This window comes from Bos mutus, chromosome 5 (genome assembly GCF_027580195.1).
Source record: "Bos mutus isolate GX-2022 chromosome 5, NWIPB_WYAK_1.1, whole genome shotgun sequence".
Classification (NCBI taxonomy): Eukaryota; Metazoa; Chordata; class Mammalia; order Artiodactyla; family Bovidae; genus Bos; species Bos mutus.
In genome coordinates this window covers 75,353,889-75,373,593 of record NC_091621.1, presented here as the reverse complement: position 1 = coordinate 75,373,593, position 19,705 = coordinate 75,353,889, and the positions used below count along the sequence as shown (strand labels likewise).

Sequence of the window (19,705 nt, the reverse complement as noted above, 5' to 3'; positions counted from 1 at the left end):
CTTCTTACTTCTATCTCAATAATGTTCCCTCATATTCTTTATTTTCTCTATACTATCCAATGTTGAACTTTCCCTGTGGCTCAGTGGTAAAGAATGTGCTTGGAATGCAGGAGACGTGAGTCTGATTTGTGGGTCAGGAAGATCTCTGGAGAAGGAAATGGCAGCCCATTCCAGTATTCTTGCCTGGAAATTCCCATGGACAGAGGAGCCTGGCAGGCCACAGTCCATGGGGTCACAAAAGAGTCAAACACAACTTAGCAATTAAACAACAATTATCCAATGTCACTAAAATACTGTTTATTGTATCAATCCTGCTACAAATTATGGATTAAAGTTAAAGAATAACATATAGACTTCAATGTTTAATGACATCTATTTTTAGCTAAACACGTTTTTACATAGTTTCATAGTGAGTTTTCATCTCACTGGAAAATCTCAGGCATTTTATCTAATCTAATATATTGTCTTCTTACAGATACAATAACCACTACTATGGCAATCTTCAGCAATTATTCGGCCGTATTTTATGTGTGCACATTTATTATTAGCATTCTCATGTCCTGGAAGTTGAAGCCTAGAAAAAAAAAATACTTTCCATTAAGTTCTGAAATTGTTTTATGTGTAAATTGTACTTTTTAAATGCATAATATTATAAAATTGTACTTTTTAAATGCATAATATTATAAAAAAGTAGAAACATCATTTTCCCAGTTCTCTAATAATAAAATAATGAATATTTTGTCATCTGAAATTTAATATTAATTCTAGAATTGGGATATAAATAATGCCTTCAATTCTGACTTGCATCTCTTGACCTCAGATGATTTCAAAGTATCCTCCATCTTCACAGGGGTCTACTATATTTTGTTTATACATTAGTGTTTTGATAAACATTTTATTATATATACAGTAAAAAAAAAATTGTCATGAATTGTTAATGACAAGTCATTCTGTCCTGGGAAAATTTACCCCAGAGTAAACATCAGATTCCTCTTTACTAATAAGTCTAGAAAATAGTTTTAAAAGATTAAATATTTAGATATGTCAATGAGAATCAGAGCAATTTATAAACATTTAAAGACATATATCATATAATTCCTGAGAAGGGGCATGCATTTACTAAAAGTACAACAATTAGAAATAAATACATAATCACTCATAATTTTAAGTAAATCCAAAATTTTAATTTAACACAAATTATGTTAGAAAATCATGTCTGTTAAGAATGGATATATTGGAAGAAATCTTGCATATTTTAGTCATAATATTTTATGGTAGAAATACTATTTTAATTTAGATTTTATGTTATTTACTTTTATATTATTATTATTAATTTTAGGCAAGCTACATGGCACACAGCTTAGTTCCCCAACCAGGGATCAAACCCATACGCCCTGCAGTGGAAGCACAGTCTTAACCACTGGACCACCAGGGAAGTTCTGAAATCACATTTTTAAATTAGATTCATCTAAAAAAAAAATTATTTGACATTAATTTACTGTTAAGACCTGGGGTAGGAGAGGAAAGAGGAGGAGGGAGAAGAGATAACTTTATTTTCTTGAAGAACCATACATTTTTCACATGCTTAATTTATCAATTATGGTATTTTCACAACTACGCTATGAAGTGGGTTCTATTATTCATCACATCTTATAGAAAATGCAATAGAAACCAAAACAGAATGTTTGGATAAAAAACTCTGATCCTAATGGCAGAGCCAAGACATAAATCCAAGACAATTAAGAGCCTGTGCTATCAATTACTTACTATATTTTAAACTGTGGAGCTTAAAACTGGGGACTGAGTATTGGTAGTTCAGTATTTCCCATGGTTTTGCTAAACTGGTTTTTATACAATTGTGTATGTGCACTACTGCTGCTGCTGCTGAGTCACTTCAGTCATGTCCGACTCTGTGCAACCCCATAGACGGCAGCCCACCAGGCTCCCCTGTCCCTGGGATTCTCCAGGCAAGAACTCTGAAGTGGGTTGCCATTTACTTCTCCAATGCATGAAAGTGAAAAGTGAAAGTGAAGTCGCTCAGTCGTGTCTGACTCTTCGCGACCCCATGGACTGCAGCCTACCAGGCTCCTCTGTCCATGTGCACTAGTATATATTTTATACCTCCACTTCCAGATACCTTAATAAAAATCATGGGAATTGAGGCCTATAAATCCTTTTTTGAATGTAGGAAGTAGGTTGAATAAATATTAGTCATTCAGTCATGTCTGACTCTTTGTGGCCCCATGGACTGTAGCCTTCTAGGCTACTCTGGCCATGGGATTCTCCAAGCAAGAATACTGGAGTCATTTGCCATTTCCTTCTCCAGGGGACCTTCCAGACCCAGGAACCGAATCCAGGTCTCCTGCATTGCAGGAAGGTTCTTTACCATCTGAGCCACCATCCAAGTCAAAGGTTGAATAGAATTCATAAATAAAATCCAAGCTCCACCCAGAACTTCAAAATGTGTCCTTAATTGGAAATAGCTTCTTTGTAGATGCAATTGAGATTAATGTCATGAGGTCATAGACATAGAGAACAGACTTATGGACACGGGGAGACAGGGAGAAAGGAGAGAGTAGGATGTATGGAGAGAGTAACATGGAAACTTACACTACCATATTTAAAATAGATAGCCAGTGGGAATTTGAAGTATGACTCAGGGAACACAAACTGGGGTTCTGTAAATATATAGAGGTATGGGATGGGGAGGGAGATGGAAGGGAGGTTCAAAAGGGAGGGGACATTTGTATACCTATGACTGATTCATGTTGATGTTTGGCAGAAACCAACACAATTCTGTAAAGCAAATCCCCTTCAATTAAAAAATAAATACATCTACATTTAGGTCTTTAATCCATTTTGAGTTTATCTTTGTGTATGGTGTTAGGAAGTGTTCTAATTTCATTCTTTTACATGCAACTACTCATGACATTGTATAGGAGACAGGAATCAAGAACATCCCAAGAGAAAGAAATGCAAAAAAGCAAAATGGCTGTCTGAGGAGACCTTACAAATAGCTGTGAAAAGAAGAGAAGTGAAAAGCAAAGGGGAAAAGGAAAGATATACCTATTTGAATGCAGAGTTCCAAATAATAGCAAGAAGAGATAAGAAACCTTTTTCAGGGATCAATGCAAAGAAAGAGAGGAAAACAATAGAATGGGAAAGACTAGAGATCTCTTCAAGAAAATTAGAGATACCAAGGGTACAAGGGCACATCTTTCCTGCAAAGATGGACTCGATAAAGGATAGAAACGGTAGGGACCTAACAGAAGCAGAAGATATTAAGAAGATGTGACAAGAATACACAGAAGAACTGTAAAAAAAGACCTTCAACACCCAGATAATCATGATGGTGAAATCACTCATCTAGAGCCAGACATCCTGGAATGTGAAGTCAAATGGGCCTTAGAAAGCATCACTATGAACAAAGCTAGGGGAGGTGATGGAATTCCAGCTGAGCTATTTCAAATCCTGAAAGACGATGCTGTGAAAGTGCTACACTCAATATGCCAGCAAATTTGGAAAACTCAGCAGTGGCCACAGGACTGGAAAAGGTCAGTTTCCATTCCAACCCCAAAGAAAGGCAATGCCAAAGAATGCTCAAACTACCACACAATTGCAATCATCTCACACACTAGTAAAGTAATGCTCAAAATTCTCCAAGCCAGGCTTTAGCAATACGTGAACCATGAACTTCCAGAAGTACAAGCTGGTTTTAGAAAAGACAGAGGAACCAGAGATCAAATTGCCAACATCCACTGGATCATCGAAAAAGCAAGAGAGTTCCAGAAAAGCATCTATTTCTGCTTTATTGACTATGCCAAAGCCTTTGACTGTGTTGATCACAATAAACTGTGGAAAATTCTTCAAAAGATGGGAATACGAGACCACCTGACCTGCCTCCTGAGAAAGCTGTATGCAGGTCAGGAAACAACTATTAGTACTGGACATGGAAAAACAGACTGGTTCCAAAGAGGAAAAGTAGTACCTCAAGGCTGTATATTGTCACCCTACTTATTTAACTTATATGCAGAGTACATCATGAGAAATGCTGAGCTTGAGAAAGCACAGCTGGAATCAAGATTGCCAGGAGAAATATCAATAATATCAGATATGCAGATGACACCATCCATATGGCAGAAAATGAAGAACTAAAGAGCCTCTTGATGAAAGTGAAAGCGGAGAGTGAAAAAGTTGGCTTCAAGCTCAACATTCAGAAAACGAAGATCATGGCATCCTGTCCCATCACTTCATGAGAAATAGATGGGGAAATAGTGGAAACGGTGGCTGACTTATTTTTCTGGGCTCCAAAATCACTGCAGATGGTGATTGCAGCCATGAAACTAAAAGACGCTTACTCCTTGGAAGGAAAGTTATGACCAACCTAGACAGCATATTAAAAAGCAGAGACATTACTTTGCCAACATAGGTCCATCTAATCAATGCTATGGTTTTTCCAGTGGTCATGTATGGATGTGAGAGTTGGACTATAAAGAAAGCTGAGCGCAGAATTGATGCTTTTGAACTGTGGTGTTGGAGAAGACTCTTGAGAGTCCCTTGGACTGCAAGGAGATCCAACCAGTCCATTCTAAAGGAGATCAGTCCTGGGTGTTCATTGGAAGGACTGATGTTGAAGCTGAAAGTCCGATACTTTGGCTACCTGATGTGAAGAGCTGACTCATTGGAAAAGACCCTGATGCTGGGAAAGATTGAGAGCAGGAAGAGAAGGGGACGACAGAGGATGAGATGGTTGGATGGCATCACTGACTTGATGGACATGGGTTTGGGTGGACTCCAGGAGTTGGTGATGGACAGGAGGCTGGCGTGGTGCGGTTCATGGGGTTGCAAAAAGTCAGACACAACTGAGTGACTGAACTGAATTGAACCGAACATGTAGGTCTTTAATCCATTTTGAGTTTATCTTTGTGTATGGTGTTCAGTTCAGTTCAGTTGCTCAGTTGTGTCCGACTCTTTGCTATCCCATGAATTGCAGCACGCCAGGCGTCCCTGTCCATCACCAACTCCCAGAGTTCACTCAGACTCATGTTCATTTAGTTGGTGATGCCATCCAGCCATCTCATCCTCTGTCGTCCCCTTCTCCTCCTGCCTCCAATCCCTCCCAGCATCAGAGTCTTTTCCAATGAGTCAACTCTTCGCATGAGGTGGCCAAAATACTGGAGTTTCAGCTTTAGCATCAGTCCTTGCAAAGAAATCCCAGGGCTGATCTCCTTCAGAATGGACTGGTGGGATCTCCTTGCAGTCCAAGGGACTTTCAAGAGTCTTCTCCAGCACCACAGTTCAAAAGCATCAATTCTTCAGTGCTCAGCTTTCTTCATAGTCCAACTCTCACATCCATCCATGACTACTGGAAAAACCATAGCCTTGACTAGATGGACCTTTGTTGGCAAAGTAATGTCTCTGATTTTTAATACACTATCTAGGTTGGTCATAGCTTTCCTTCCAAGGAGTAAGTGTCTTTTAATTTCATGGCTGAAATCACCATCTGCAGTGATTTTGGAGCCCAAAAAAAACAAAGTCTAACACTGTTTCCACTGCTTCCCCATCTATTTCCCATGAGGTGATGGGACCAGATGCCATGATCTTAGTTTTCTGAATGTTGAGCTTTAAGCCAACTTTTTACTCTCCTCTTTCACTTTCATCCAGAGGCTTTTTAGTTCCTCTTCACTTTCTGCCATAACGGTGGTGTCATCTACATATCTGGGGTTACTGTGTATGGTGTTCAGAAGTGTTATAATTTCATTCTTTTACATGTAGGTATCCAGTTTTCCTAGCATCACTTATTGAAAAGGCCATATTTGCCCTATTGTATATTCTTGCCTCCTTTGTCAAAAATAAGGTACCCATAGGTGCATGGATTTATTTCTGGGCTTTCTATTTGTTCCATTGGCCTATGTTTCTGTTTTTGTGCCTGTATTATACTGTCTTGATGACTGTAGCTTTGTAGTATAATCTGAAGTCAGGAAGGTTGATTCCTCCAGCTTCATTCTTCTTTCTCAAGACCGCTTTGGCTATTTGGGGTCTTTTGTGTTTCTGTATGAATTGTGAAATTTTTTGTTTTAGTTCTGTGAAAAATACCATTGGTAATTTTATAGAGATCAACAATATTGATTCTTCCTACCCAGGAACATGGAATATATCTCCTGATTTAATTCATCAGTGTCATAATTTTCTGTATACAGTTCTTTTGTCTCCTTCAGTTCAGTTCAGTTCAGTTGCTCAGTCGTGTCCGACTCTTTGTCAGACATGAACCACAGCATGCCAGGCCTCCCTGTCCATCCTTGGGTAGGTTTATTCCTAGATATTTAATTCTTTTTGTTGTAATGGTGAATGGGATTGATTCCTTAATTTCTTTTTCTGACTTTTATTGTTAGTATATAGGAATGCAAGTGATTTCTGTGTATTGATTTTTTATCCTGTGACTTTTCTAAATTCACTGATTAGCTCTAGTAATTTTCTGATAGTATCTTTAGGGCTTTCTATGTATAGTATCATGTCATCTGCAAACTGAGAGCTTTGCTTCTTCTTTTCTGATCTGGATTCCTTTTATTTCTTTTTCTTCTCTGATTGCTATAGCTAGGACTTCTAAAACTAAGTTGAATAATAGTGGTGAGAGTGGACATCCTTGTCTTATTCCTGATCTTAGGGGGAATGCTTATAGTTTTTCACCATTGAGAGTAATGTTTTATGTGAGCTTATCATATATGGTCTTTACTACATTGAGGTAGCTTCCTTCTACACCCATATTTTGAAGAGTTTTAATCATAAATTGGTGTTGAATTTTGTCAAAGCCTTTTTCTGCATCTATTGAGATTATTGGCCACCTCATGCGAAGAGTTAACTCATTGGAAAAGACTCTGATGCTGGGAGGGATTGGGGGCAGGAGGAAAAGGGGACGACAGAGGATGAGATGGCTGTATGGCATCATCAACTCGATGGACCTGGGTTTGGGCAGACTCTGGGAGTTGGTGATGGACAAGGAGACCTGGCGTACTGCGACTCATGGGGTCACAAAGAGTCGGACACGTCTGAGTGACTGAACTGAACTGATTGAGATTATTACATGGTTTTTATTTTTCAATTTATCAGTATGGTGTATTACATTGATTAATTTGTGTATATTGAAGAATCCTTGCATCCCTGAAGTAAACCCAACTTGCTCACAGTGTGTAATCTTTTTAATGTGTTGTTGGATTCTGTTTCCTAGAATTTTGTTGATGATTTTTGCATCTTAAAAATGGATTAAAGAACTAAATGTAAGACCCAAAACTATAAAACTGTTAGAGGAAAACATAGGCAGAACACTCGATGACATAAATCAAAGCAAAATCCTCTATGACTCACCTTTTAGAATAATGGAAACAAAAACAAAAGTAAACAAGTGGAACCTGATTAAACTTAAAAGATTTGCACAGCAAAAGGAAATTATACACAAGGTGAAAAGATAACCCTCAAAATTGGAGAAAATAATAGCAAATGGAACAATTGACAAATGATTAATTTCCAAAGTATACAAGCAATGCCTATAACTCAATACCAGAAAAACAAACAACCCAATCAAAGAGTGGGGAAAAGACCTAAATAGACGTTTCTCCTAGAAGACATAGAGATGGCTAACAAACACATGAAAAGATGCTCAACATCACTTATTATTAGAGAAATGTAAATCAAAACTACAATGAGATACCACCTCACACTGGTCAGAATGGCCATCATCAAGAAGTCTACAAACAATAAATGTTGGAGAGGGTGTGAAGAAAAGGAAAACTCTTTGCCCTGTTGGTGGGAATGTAAATTCATACAGCCATTATGGAAGGTGGTATGGAGAATGCTTTAAAAACTAGATATAAAACCACTATATGACCCTGCCTTCCCACTCCTAGGCATATACCCTGAGGAAACCAAAATTGAAAAAGACACATGTACCCCGATGTCCACTGCAGCACTATTTACAATAGCTAGAATAAGGAAGCAACTTAGACGTCCATCAACAGATGAATGGATAAAGAAGTAGTGGTACATATACACAATGGTATATTACTCAGCCATAAAGAATTGCATTTGAGTCCATTCTAATGAGGTGGACAAACCTAGAGCCTATTATACAGAGTGTAGTAAGCCAGAAAGAGAAAGATAAATATTTTATACTAACACATATATACAGAATCTGGAAAGATAGTACTGAAGAATTTATTTGCAGGGCAGCAATGGAGAAACAGACATAAAGAACAGACTTATGGACATAGGGAGAGTGGAGGAGAGGGTGATATGTATGGAAAGAGTAGCATGGAAACTTACATTACCGTATGGAAAACAGATAGCCCATGGGAATTTGCTGTATGTCTCAGGGAACTCAAACAGGGTCTCTGTATCAACCTAGAGCGGTGGGATGGGCAGGGTGATGGGAGGGAGCTTCAAGAGGTAGGGGATATATGTATATTTATGGCTGATTCATGTTGAGGTTTGACAGAAAACAGAAAAATTCTGTAAAGCAATTATCCTTCAATTAAAAATAAACAAAATTTTAAAATTTTTAATAAATAAATAAATTGAAAAAAAAAGACTACTGTCATGATGAAACCATATTGGATTATACCCTAAATCCAATCAGAATATCCTTATGGGAGAGCAACATACACAGAGAGATGCAGAGAAGGCGCAAAGGAAGTTGGAGGTATAGACAGTTGTCTCTTTGTACTCAGGATGTGGGGAGTGGGGAGATTCTTCTAGGATCCCCAAGATAACATAGTCCACAGATGCTCAAATCCCAGGCAGTCCTCTGTGTCTACATGGTTGGTTGAACTTGAGAATTCAGAACCCGCAGATACAGAGGACTGACTTGTCTTTAAATGATGCCAAGGATTGGCAGAATATTTTGTATTTTCATGGAGGTTTACTGTATTTCCTTTATACAGTAATATTTTTATAAACAAGTTCCACAGTATTTACAGAACAAATAAATGTTTTTCATCATCAACAACAGTTAGCTTTCTCTCTGGAAAAGTTTAGCAAGCTCCTTCAGACAAAGGATCTTTCCAGTAAAAAACCAACTCTACCAAGATCTTGATTTCAAACCTCTGTTCCCTCTGCTTGAGAGAATACATTTCTGTTGTGTTAAGCCACCCAGTTCGTAGTGATTTTTTTCTGACAGCAAACTATACAAAGTACACTAGGTGAGTCCTGGAGAATTAGAGAGCACATTTTAAGAAAATTTCAATACATGCACATGTCTTGCAGTCAGACAAACTACACTGAAATTAAAATGACAAATCTGAAGCTTACTCACTTTGTAATCTTATGCAAGTTTATTTATTCAATTATCTTTTACTAAAATGCAAAATAATTATACTTCAATAAGCAATTTCAATGAGCTTTGAAAGGAACATATTTAATTTAGTATAGTATTTGGTATGTTACTAAGTATTTTATTCCTTGCTTTCCATCTTTCCTATCTTTTACTTATTGATTTCTTACAGGTGCATCTATTATAAATGCTACCCAGATCCACATTAAATATTTCTATATGGAAGAAAATAATATTGTTCTGTACTGAAATTTTAAAAAGCAAGAGACTTACTTGTCCAGGGTAAGTTTTGTATCATCTAGCCAAACCCAGTTCAGTTGTTTATTGCTGTAGTATAAACTAATTGAAAACTTTTCTTTTTGCAAACCGCATTGCATTTTTGACAATTTTATTATAAAATTCTGCAGAAAGGAAGAGGAAAATAAATCAAAAAGTGGAACTTTTCTTGCAAAAGAGGAATATAATAGTTTAAATATGCATATTTTACTTCTCTTTGGATTCTCTGTTCTTTATATTGAAAGAATCTGGAGGGATTAACCCTAAATTCTTCAGATATAGGCTGGATGCTCAGAGCTAATAACTCACTTATTCACTGAGTAATTTTTTTGGTACATATATCATTCTAGTCATTTTCTTAAGTTATGGGTTGTAAAAGTAAGCATGAAATTTTAAAACTGTAGTTGCTCAAATTAGGCACTGAAAAAATGAATAGTATTCATTGACTTATGTAATAAGTAGTATTGACACATGGTACAAGAACAGAAATACAGGATTGAAGGAGAGAAATAATTAACAGGGAATTTTAACAGATTTTAGTGAACTAAGGACATTTTCCAAGTGGATCGTCTAGTAAGCTAAAATCTTAAAACAAGATGTATTAACTGAGAGATGATAGTTTGGGATAGGAGGTAGAGGAAATAAAATTTGTCACAGGTAAACAGAACAAGGACATAAAAGAGCATAAGCGGACCGTGATCAATGTAAATAACTTCAATGCAGTTGGAGACCATGGCACACTTTCCTTAGAACAGTGTGATGGAGAGTCCCTAACAACAGAAGAAGACAGAGAAATAGGCAGAAATCAGACTACAAGTGATCTTATCTACATTTTACTTAGACTTTACCCCAAGTGCTAGAGGAAAACCACTCAGGTTTTATTGAAGTACACATTCAAAATTACAAATTGCAGAGATTTTGGCGACTACACTATGGAAAGTAATTCAGAAGAATACAAAACCCGAGTGATTGCTGTCATCCTAAAATCTTCTGATACCAAAATTTATAAAACAAAATTTCGTCCTTACCATCTCTTCTTCAGTATTCGACTTAAGAAATTCAGAATGTAAATTGGTGCAATAATGGTGACATTCCTTCCAAGGAACACTGTTTCTTGAAAAATAGTAGCAGTTTTCTCCATACTGATGCCAGTTGTTTGAACAAGTAGGGTATTTCCAAACTATTAAAAATTTAAAATATAACTGAATGATTTCCATCAGTGCAAATTACATCTGTAAGTTGACATAGCAAATCTACTATCTACAAACAAAAACACTTTTTTATTTTTACATTATAGGCTGTGTGCACTTAAATTTAGTGTTAAATTTTTCTTAAGTTAATAACTCAATTCATTGAAAACATTTAGATTCATAAGCTGTATACTAGGAAATAATTTTTAATGACAAAATTAGAAATGTGTCAGGAAAACTATTCAGTGTATATGACTGTTAAAATTATCAACATAATATTCTTTCTTTGTTTTCACATGAAAATAAAATATGTATATAATTATCTTTAAAAAGCTGTAAGTTTCAAAAATAAGACAATAAGAAATACATAAATGAAATCATATAGATAAGCCCCAAAATTATGATGCCTTGTGGAAATATTTTATTTAACTTCAGGTTGTCATTTAATAGTGCCATCATCATTACACATATCCAGTTACATGCATTAAACAAAACAGTTAATTGTCTCTTATCTCCTGCAAATAAAATTATGACTCAGGGACTCATCCAAAATTACCTGTTTTATTTGCTTCCGTGTTGGAGGAGCTATTTCTTGGACATCCTTCTGGGTGAAATGGCTTTTTATTCACTGAGGAGAACTCAGAAAGGTCAGTTTTAAACTCAAAAAGAAAAATATGACACATTTCTATAGGTAAAACATTGTGCTGAATTCAGAGCTACAAAAATGATGAATGAAGCATCATTTACTTCAAAGAACTTAAATGTAATAAAGTCATAATCATGAAAATCAAATTATAGTACATATACAAGTTTACACAGCCATAAATCAAAGAAGAAAGAAATATTGTTCTGATAACAGTATAAGAAAGCTTTTTCTTTTTTTATTTTATTATTATTATTATTTTTTACTTTACAATATTGTATTGGTTTTGCCATACATCAACATGCATCCACCATGTGTACACGTGTTCCCCATCCTGAACCCCCCTCCCACCTCTCTCCCCATACCATCCCTCTGGGTCATCCCAGTGCACCAGCCCCAAGCTTCCTGTATCCAGCATCAAACCTGGACTGGCAATTCATTTCTTATATGATATTATATATGTTTTAATGCCATTCTCCCAAATCATCCCCTCCCTCCCTCTCCTACAGAGTCCATCACAGAGAAAAAAATTTTTAAGTTATTTCTGGTAAAGGAAACATGAGAACAAATAGTAAGGCAGTATGTAATATTCTTGATATGCTTTAAAATGGACAACATTTTTATATGTCTCTAAGAAATTAAGTTTTGTGCAGAGAATATTTACTTCTTTAAAAAATAGAACTGATCAAAATGATGTATTATCTTCAATACATTTCACTATGTGAATAACGGAAAAGTAAACTTCTATTTCATATTTTGACTTACACTCAATGACCAAGTATCCAACAGACAGAAGAAGCCCCAGGCAAATGATCCACAGAAACACAGCAACATATTTCCATGAAGAAAATGGAGTAGGGTGATCTATAGAGAGAGAGATGAATACATCTTGTAACATCAACTCTAAATGTTTATTCAGAGTTCTGCTTCTGTTTAAGGTGCAGTAAACTCTATAGCATTGTAGCTCACATCCTAAAAATAGAGAAAAGGAAGGCAATCTACAAAATCATAACATATTGAGGGAATGAGGCAGTTGAATTGATAAAGTGATCAGGTGATCTGAATTCTAAAGAGATAAAGCCCCGACTCTATGGAAAGACAGCACGCAAACTCTACTTCACCTTTGGCAAAGCATAGGAAGAAAAGTGGAAGCCATATTAAAGTATTTCAACAAATCTTCAAGGCTAAAAGCAGACTTCAAGGCAGAGGTATCAGAGATCAAACTGACAATATCTGTTGTATCATAGAAAAAGCAAAGTTGTTCCAGAAAAACATCTACTTCTGCTTCATTGACTACACTAAAGCCTTTGACTGTATGAATCAAAACGAACTGTAGAAAATTCTTAAAGAGATAGGAATACCAGGTCACCTTCCCAACCTCCTCAGAAACCTGTAAAGCTATGACAAACCTAGACAGTGTATTAAAAAGCAGAGGCATTACTTTGCCGACAAAGGTCCATCTAGTCAAAGCTATAGTTTTTCCAGTAGTCATGTATGGATATGTGAGTTGGACCACAAAGAAAGCTGAAGGACAAAGAATTGATGCTTTCAAATTGTGGTGATAGAGAAGACTTTTGAGAGTCCCTTGGACAGCAAGGCAATCAAACCAATCAATTCTAAAGGAAATCAACACTGAATATTCATTGGAAGGACTGATGATGAAAGCTGAAGTTTCAATTCTTTGGCCACCTGATGTAAACAGCAGACACATTGGAAAAGACCCTGATGCTGGGAAAGACTAAAGGCAGGAGGAGAAGGGTACAACAGAGGATGAGATGGTTGGATGGCATCACCAACTCAATAGACATGAGTTTGAGCAAGCTCCAGAAGGTAGTGAAGCACAGGGAAACCAGAAGAGCTGTAGCCCATGGGGTCGTGAAGGATCAGACACAATTTAGTGACTAAAAAACAACAAGCCCACCCTGTACCCTGCATTGACAGTAGGCAAAAACCATCTGCTTCTAGAGAAGAGACAGAAAACCAGCTTCTTCCCAATATCCTGAAATTGTACAAAGCAGAGGACCTTAGCTGGAGCAGAGAGAAGAAACTTCCTCACACACAAAATCCACCAATACAGGATACACGCCACAAAGGAAGGGACAGAATATCCACCTGTTGTCATCAGAAGAAGAAAAAGTTTGGGTCTTTTCAGCTAAAAATTGATTTCCATCAATTACATACTCTAATCTCTAGAACATTTAACTATCATGTCTCTGTTTATATTTTTATATTGGGTATAAGCATGAAACTTACCTTGTGGAGTTTTTTGGTAATTGATTTCCATCTGTGAAAGAACTTTATAGACAGTGAAAATCTAAGAAGCTTTATTAGGTAAAAATAAACTTAAAGACAGGATGATGGCTCTAAGTTGTTCTGTTTGATCCATGGTAAAATATGAACTGTGGTGAAGTATGTCACTGTATACATACTTATGCACATACATACAATTAATAATATCATTAATAAAGTTTTCCCAAACCAGTAGGTTTTCCCATACAAATCTACTAGTAGCTGCATTGATAAGAAGTACAGACACTGGTAAGATGAATTGTTCATCAGAATTTTAAAAAGAAAACAATTTCTGAATCTATAACAAGCAGAGTGTATTAGGTATTAAGGGGTCTTTAAAAATTTGTTGACAATATATTAAGCAAAATTTAAAAATACTTCTTAATTAACCTCATGGTGAATCTGTATATCATAAACCATATTGTAATAATTAACAATCTAAAAATTTGGAAAGTAATCAATTGAGGTTCCCATTAAAATAATACATCTTAGTCAAAGTATTGAATATCCATTTGATGTAAGACAAAATAGAACTAGGACACTGATACACAGCTCACTTCTAATCATTCTACATATTGATTTAAAACATATGAGGACTGCAAATTAGCAATAGGAAAAGTACAAATGAAAGCAAATTTTAAATGATAGGAAGATATATCATTGAATCCATATAATCATACGCACCAGTAAATTAATAACATTGGCGTTTGTGTATCAAGAAGCACGGCACTTGAAAAAGTACACTTTGAACACACTATGCCAGCAAATACACAAACCAGGAAAACAAGAAAAGTAGTCCCTAATTCACAGCAACTGCGTTAGAATAATGAAATTATCTCTTCATTTTCTCACTTCTCTATTTTCCAAATATCCTACTATATAGTGTTGATATCTTAAATGATAGAAAATGATAAACAGCATATCTCGATCCTCAAACATTTCATTCAGTCTAAAAATGCTGATATTATGTTTACAACATAGTTACAGTGATGACTCTCATGGGGAAAAATATAATCTTCCCTCAAAAGCACTTATTTTCTTTGTTTAGTAAGAAAAAAAACATTTAGATCATGTGTGTGTGCATATAAGCATGATAATGAATAATTCTGCGTATTTTTTAAGTAGAAAACATGAAAGACCTTTTCTCTTGGTAGTTTCAAGTCTTTGTCCCCTCTGTGGCTGAGATGATGGTTGAAATAGCAAATCGGAGTAAGTTACAACTTCTTCACTCATTACTGAAAGGCAGAGATACAAGAAAATGAACAAAAAAATTCATTTTAAATTCATGTAAATTGTGAAATCCATAAGTAAAATTGGTATTGAATAAAATGATATTGGGATTGAATTTGAATAACTAGTGAATTCTAATTGGTTAGAATACAATTACAAATATGAAAATATTTTAAGAATGAAGAAATATTAATTTTTAACTGTTACTTAATGAGTTCGTAGGACTTCTCAAGTGGCTCAGTGGTAAAGAATCCACCTGCCAATGCAGGAGAAGCAGGTCTAATCCCTGGGTCAGGAAGATCCTTTGGAGGATGAAATGGCAACCCACTACAGCATTCATGGGGGAAAATTCCCTGGACAGAGGATCCTGGGGGGCTGTAGTCCATGGGGTCACAAAGAGATGGACACAGCTGAGCGACTGAGCACACACGCAAAGTAGTTGCTATAGTATATTACTTTTGGCCTTTTAAATATTATCTACTCACAATTGCAAATCTGTTAATATCATTTATTTATAAGTAAAAACGCAAAAGATGATCTGATGGCTTTACTGAATTCTTTCGACTGAAATTTATCCTTATAGCTTGGCACTTCCATTCTTTCACAATTTCACCTGTTCCTGCTTTCTTTCTAGTCTTATCTTTCAACTCAATTTATTTTCATTTTCCCCATAATTCCACTGACACATTTGTTCTTTCTCAACATACCACAAGCACTTCTCCAATTTCAGTGTTTTGCTCAAATTCTTCCTTCTCAAGTACATTTTCCTCCTCTATTTGCTCATAATGAATCTGTAGATCAAATTCTACCACCTTTAATAAAATTTCCAGATCCTCCAATAACAATTAATCTCTTTTTCCAATTTTTCTCATTATTTTTCGTTTATCACCATCCAATTAGTTATCTCCTTTTACCTTATCTTATCTTTCATTAACGTGTCCCCAATGTATTGTGAATTTCTTAATACATCTTATTAACCTTTGTTATTGCTTTAATTGTTCATTAGCTTTCTATATGAAGTATAAAAAGTAACAGTTTGTGTATTAAACATTAATCTGAAATAATTTGAAAAATACTTTTCATGATTAAACATTTTAGAAAATTTGATAGGAATCATTGTGAAAAATTTTTATGCTATTACTAAAGGATAATATATCCAATTTATGCATAGTTTAATTATGTCTAATTATGCTTTACCCTTTTGGAATTTTATATTTCCTCATTTATTTTCTTTAAACCTCAAATTTATTCCAGTTAATAATGTCAAGGTATCATAAAATGTCAAATTAAATAGTATCAGTGATAATAATACTTTTATTTCCTTTTCTCCCAAGTGATATTTATAGAGATATATAAATGTATATATATATATATGATTGAAAATTATATATAATCATATAAAATTATATTATTATTTTTAAAACATATCTACATTTGTACATTTAAAACATATACGTTTGTCTTTGCATCTATAACTTCAGTTTATTTGATCCAAATTCACTCAAAATTCCAAAAATACATGTTGAGAAACAATAGAAATCTGGGAAATTAACAAATACCTGATTTTTAGAAGACAGCGTCTGAACTTGAGTGTGTGTCTATATCCTCGGAAGAAGCAATCTTATCTTTTATCACAGCAGTTTGAATTTAAGAATTTTGATCATCAAGAGCCCAGAAAGTAAGCCAAGAAAAGAAATACACAGGCTAATAATGCCTTTGCCTGTCATATGAGAGACTCTGACAGGTGAGAGCAGAATTCAAGAATAAGAGTGCTCTGGATGTAGCCACACAGGAAACTGTTTTACTGCTGCTCAGTTTAGCTCTGTATCATCTCTAGATTGGGCATGTCATCAATCTTACCTTAAATTACACAAGATACCTAACATATTTTCACTAAAGACCAGTTTTACTCAACCCATGCTTTGTCACAGACATACTTGAATACATCATTTATTGTTTTTTTTTTTAAAGGTAGCTTCAAGTGCTTTTAATTATTTCCAGTGGACTTTATTACATTTTACATTCATTTTATATTTACATTTTACATGCTATTTTGGAACTATTATTTATAGACACTTGTGATGTCTCTTTATCAACTCTTTCTGTTCTAAGGTAAGTACTATTTTTCATCATTAGATGGTGCATGCAAATTTTCACAGTTCTCAGCATTTATTATTAGTGGGTAATTAATTCCCAAATAATTTAAATCTGCTATAGTCACTAAAAAACAAAACTACAAATACTAATCAATGAATTATTCACATTTAAATAAAATTCATTTTCCCAAAATAATTTAACTCTTGGTGGAATAGAAAACACTTAAAACATTTTGACAATTCTAGCATTATTTTAGCTTCAATTCAGTTCAGTCACTAAGTCGTGTCCAACTCTTTGTGACCCCATGAATAGCAGCACGCCAGGCCTCCCTGTCCATCACCAACTCCCAGAGTTCATTCAAACTCACGTCCGTCGAGTCAATGATGCCATCCAGCCATCTCATCCTCTGTCGTCCCCTTCTCCTCCTGCCCCCAATCCTTCCCAGCACCAGAGTCTTTTCCAATGAGTCAACTCTTCACATGAAGTGGCCAAAGCACTGGACTTTCAGCTTTAGCATCATTCCTTCCAAAGAAATCCCAGGGCTGATCTCCTTCAGAATGGACTGGTTGGATCTTCTTGCAATCCAAGGGACTCTCAAGAGTCTTCTCCAACACCACAGTTCCAAAGCATCAATTCTTCGGCGCTCAGCCTTCTTCACAGTCCAACTCTCACATCCATACATGACCACTGGAAAAACCATAGCCTTGACTAGATGTACCTTTGTTGGCAAAGTAATATCTTTGCTTTTCAATATGCTATCTAGATTGGCCATAGCTTTCCTTCCAAGGAGTAAGCGTCTTTTAATTTCATGGCTGCAGTCACCATCTGCAGTGATTTTGGAGCCCCCAAAAAACAAAGACTGACACTGTTTCCACTGTTTGCCCATCTATTTCCCATGAAGTGATGGGACCAGATGCCATGATCTTAGTTTTCTGAATGTTGAGCTTTAAGCCAACTTTTTCACTCTCCACTTTCACTTTCATCATGAGGCTTTTTAGTTCCTCTTCACTTTCTGCCATAAGGGTGGTGTCATCTGCATATCTGAGGTTATTGATATTTCTCCCAGCAATCTTGTATATTGTTACCCTGCTTATTTAACTTATATGCAGAGTACATCATGAGAAACGCTGCTCTGGAAGAAGCACAGCTGGAATCAGATCAGTCCTGGGTGTTCTTTGGAAGGAGTGATGCTAAAGCTGAAACTCCAGTACTTTGGCCACCTCATGCAAAGAAGTGACTCATTGGAAAACACTCTGATGCTGGGAGGGATTGGGGGCAGGAGGAGAAGGGGACGACAGAGGATGAGATGGCTGGATGGCATCACCAACGCGATGGACATGAGTCTGAGTGAACTCCGGGAGTTGGTGATGGACAGGGAGGCCCGGCGTGCTGCAATTCATGGGGTCGCAAAGAGTTGGACACGACTGAGTGACTGAACTGAACTGAAAGAACTAACAGTTACATCTGTATTCAATCTACTTTCTGGACAAGCACAGAAGCCAGAGTCTAAGGGTAGAATATAAAACATAATTAATGTTTGAATTTTCAACATTTTTTACTAGTATTTATTCAATCAAAAAACATCCTTTTTTTTTTTTTCATTTCTATGAGCAAACAAGCTGGAATCAAAATTGCTGTGGGAAATATCAATAACTTCAGATATCCAGACGACACCACCATTATGTCAGAAAGTGAAGAGGAACTAAAAAGACTCTTGGTGAAAGTGAAGGAGGAGAGTGAAAAAGTTGCCTTAAAGTTCAACATTCATATAACTAAGATCATGGCATCTGGTCCCATCACTTCATGGGAAATAGATGGGGAAACAGTGGAAACAGTGTCAGACTTTATTTTTTGGGGCTCCAAAATCACTGCAGATGGTGACTGCAGCCATGAAATTAAAAGACGCTCACTCCAGAAGAAAAGCTATGACCAAGCTAGACAGCATACTAAAAAGTGGAGACATTACTTTGCCAACAAAGATCCGTCTAGTCAAGGCTATAGTTATTCCAGTAGTCATGTATGGATGTGAGAGTTGGACTGTGAAGAAAGCTGAGCACTGAAGAATTGATGCTTTTGAATTGTGGTGTTGGAGAAGACTCTTGAGAGTCCCTTGGACAGCAAAGAGATCTAACAGGTCCATCCAAAAAGAAATCAGTCTTGAATATCCATTGGAAAGACTGATGCTAAAGCTGAAACTCCAGTACTTTGGCGACCTGATGTGAAGAATTGACTCAGTGGAAAAGACCCTGATGCTGGGAAGGATTGGGGGCAGGAGAAGAAGGGGACAACAGAGGATGAGATGGCTGGATGGCATCACCGACTTGATGGACATGGGTTTGGGTGGACTCCGGGAGTTGGTGATGGACAGGGAGGCCTGGCGTGCTGTGATTCATGGGGTTGCAAAGAGTCAGACATGACTGAGCGACTGAACTGAACTAAACTGATGAGTCAAAATTAATTAAGAAACTACTATATTCACTGAAGTGTGAAGTGCACAGGGATATGACTAAATAAGTCAGAAATAATCCTTTACACCATATTATAAAGGGTTATTTATTAATTACAATTAATTACAATAATTTATTAATTACAAGTTGTTCAATAAGTTTAACAATAAGTTATTCTTATTATGTTATTATAACTAATATTACCAATAAC

The 19,705-nt window shown here is 36.1% G+C and overlaps 1 protein-coding gene across 3 annotated transcripts in view; it reads right to left on the bottom strand.

The window, feature by feature from the left end:
- Positions 1 to 287: 287 nt before the first annotated feature.
- LOC106700968 (killer cell lectin-like receptor subfamily B member 1B allele A) overlaps positions 288 to 19,705 on the bottom strand; it is a 27,568-nt gene continuing 8,150 nt past the window's right edge. Inside the window, exons 1-7 of one of the 3 annotated variants that reach the window (XM_014479091.2) lie at positions 16,510 to 16,669; positions 14,860 to 14,955; positions 12,197 to 12,295; positions 11,345 to 11,416; positions 10,627 to 10,778; positions 9,596 to 9,723; positions 288 to 574 (exon numbers count right to left, since the gene is read on the bottom strand). In XM_014479091.2, the coding sequence (XP_014334577.2) occupies positions 454 to 574; positions 9,596 to 9,723; positions 10,627 to 10,778; positions 11,345 to 11,416; positions 12,197 to 12,295; positions 14,860 to 14,953 (666 nt within the window). In that variant the 5' untranslated portion in view covers positions 14,954 to 14,955; positions 16,510 to 16,669 and the 3' untranslated portion in view covers positions 288 to 453. Of the gene's footprint in view, positions 575 to 9,595; positions 9,724 to 10,626; positions 10,779 to 11,344; positions 11,417 to 12,196; positions 12,296 to 13,684; positions 13,850 to 14,859; positions 14,956 to 16,509; positions 16,670 to 19,705 lie in introns of those variants that run through there. The other 2 variants (XM_070371085.1, XM_070371086.1) reach the window with 2 other exon arrangements.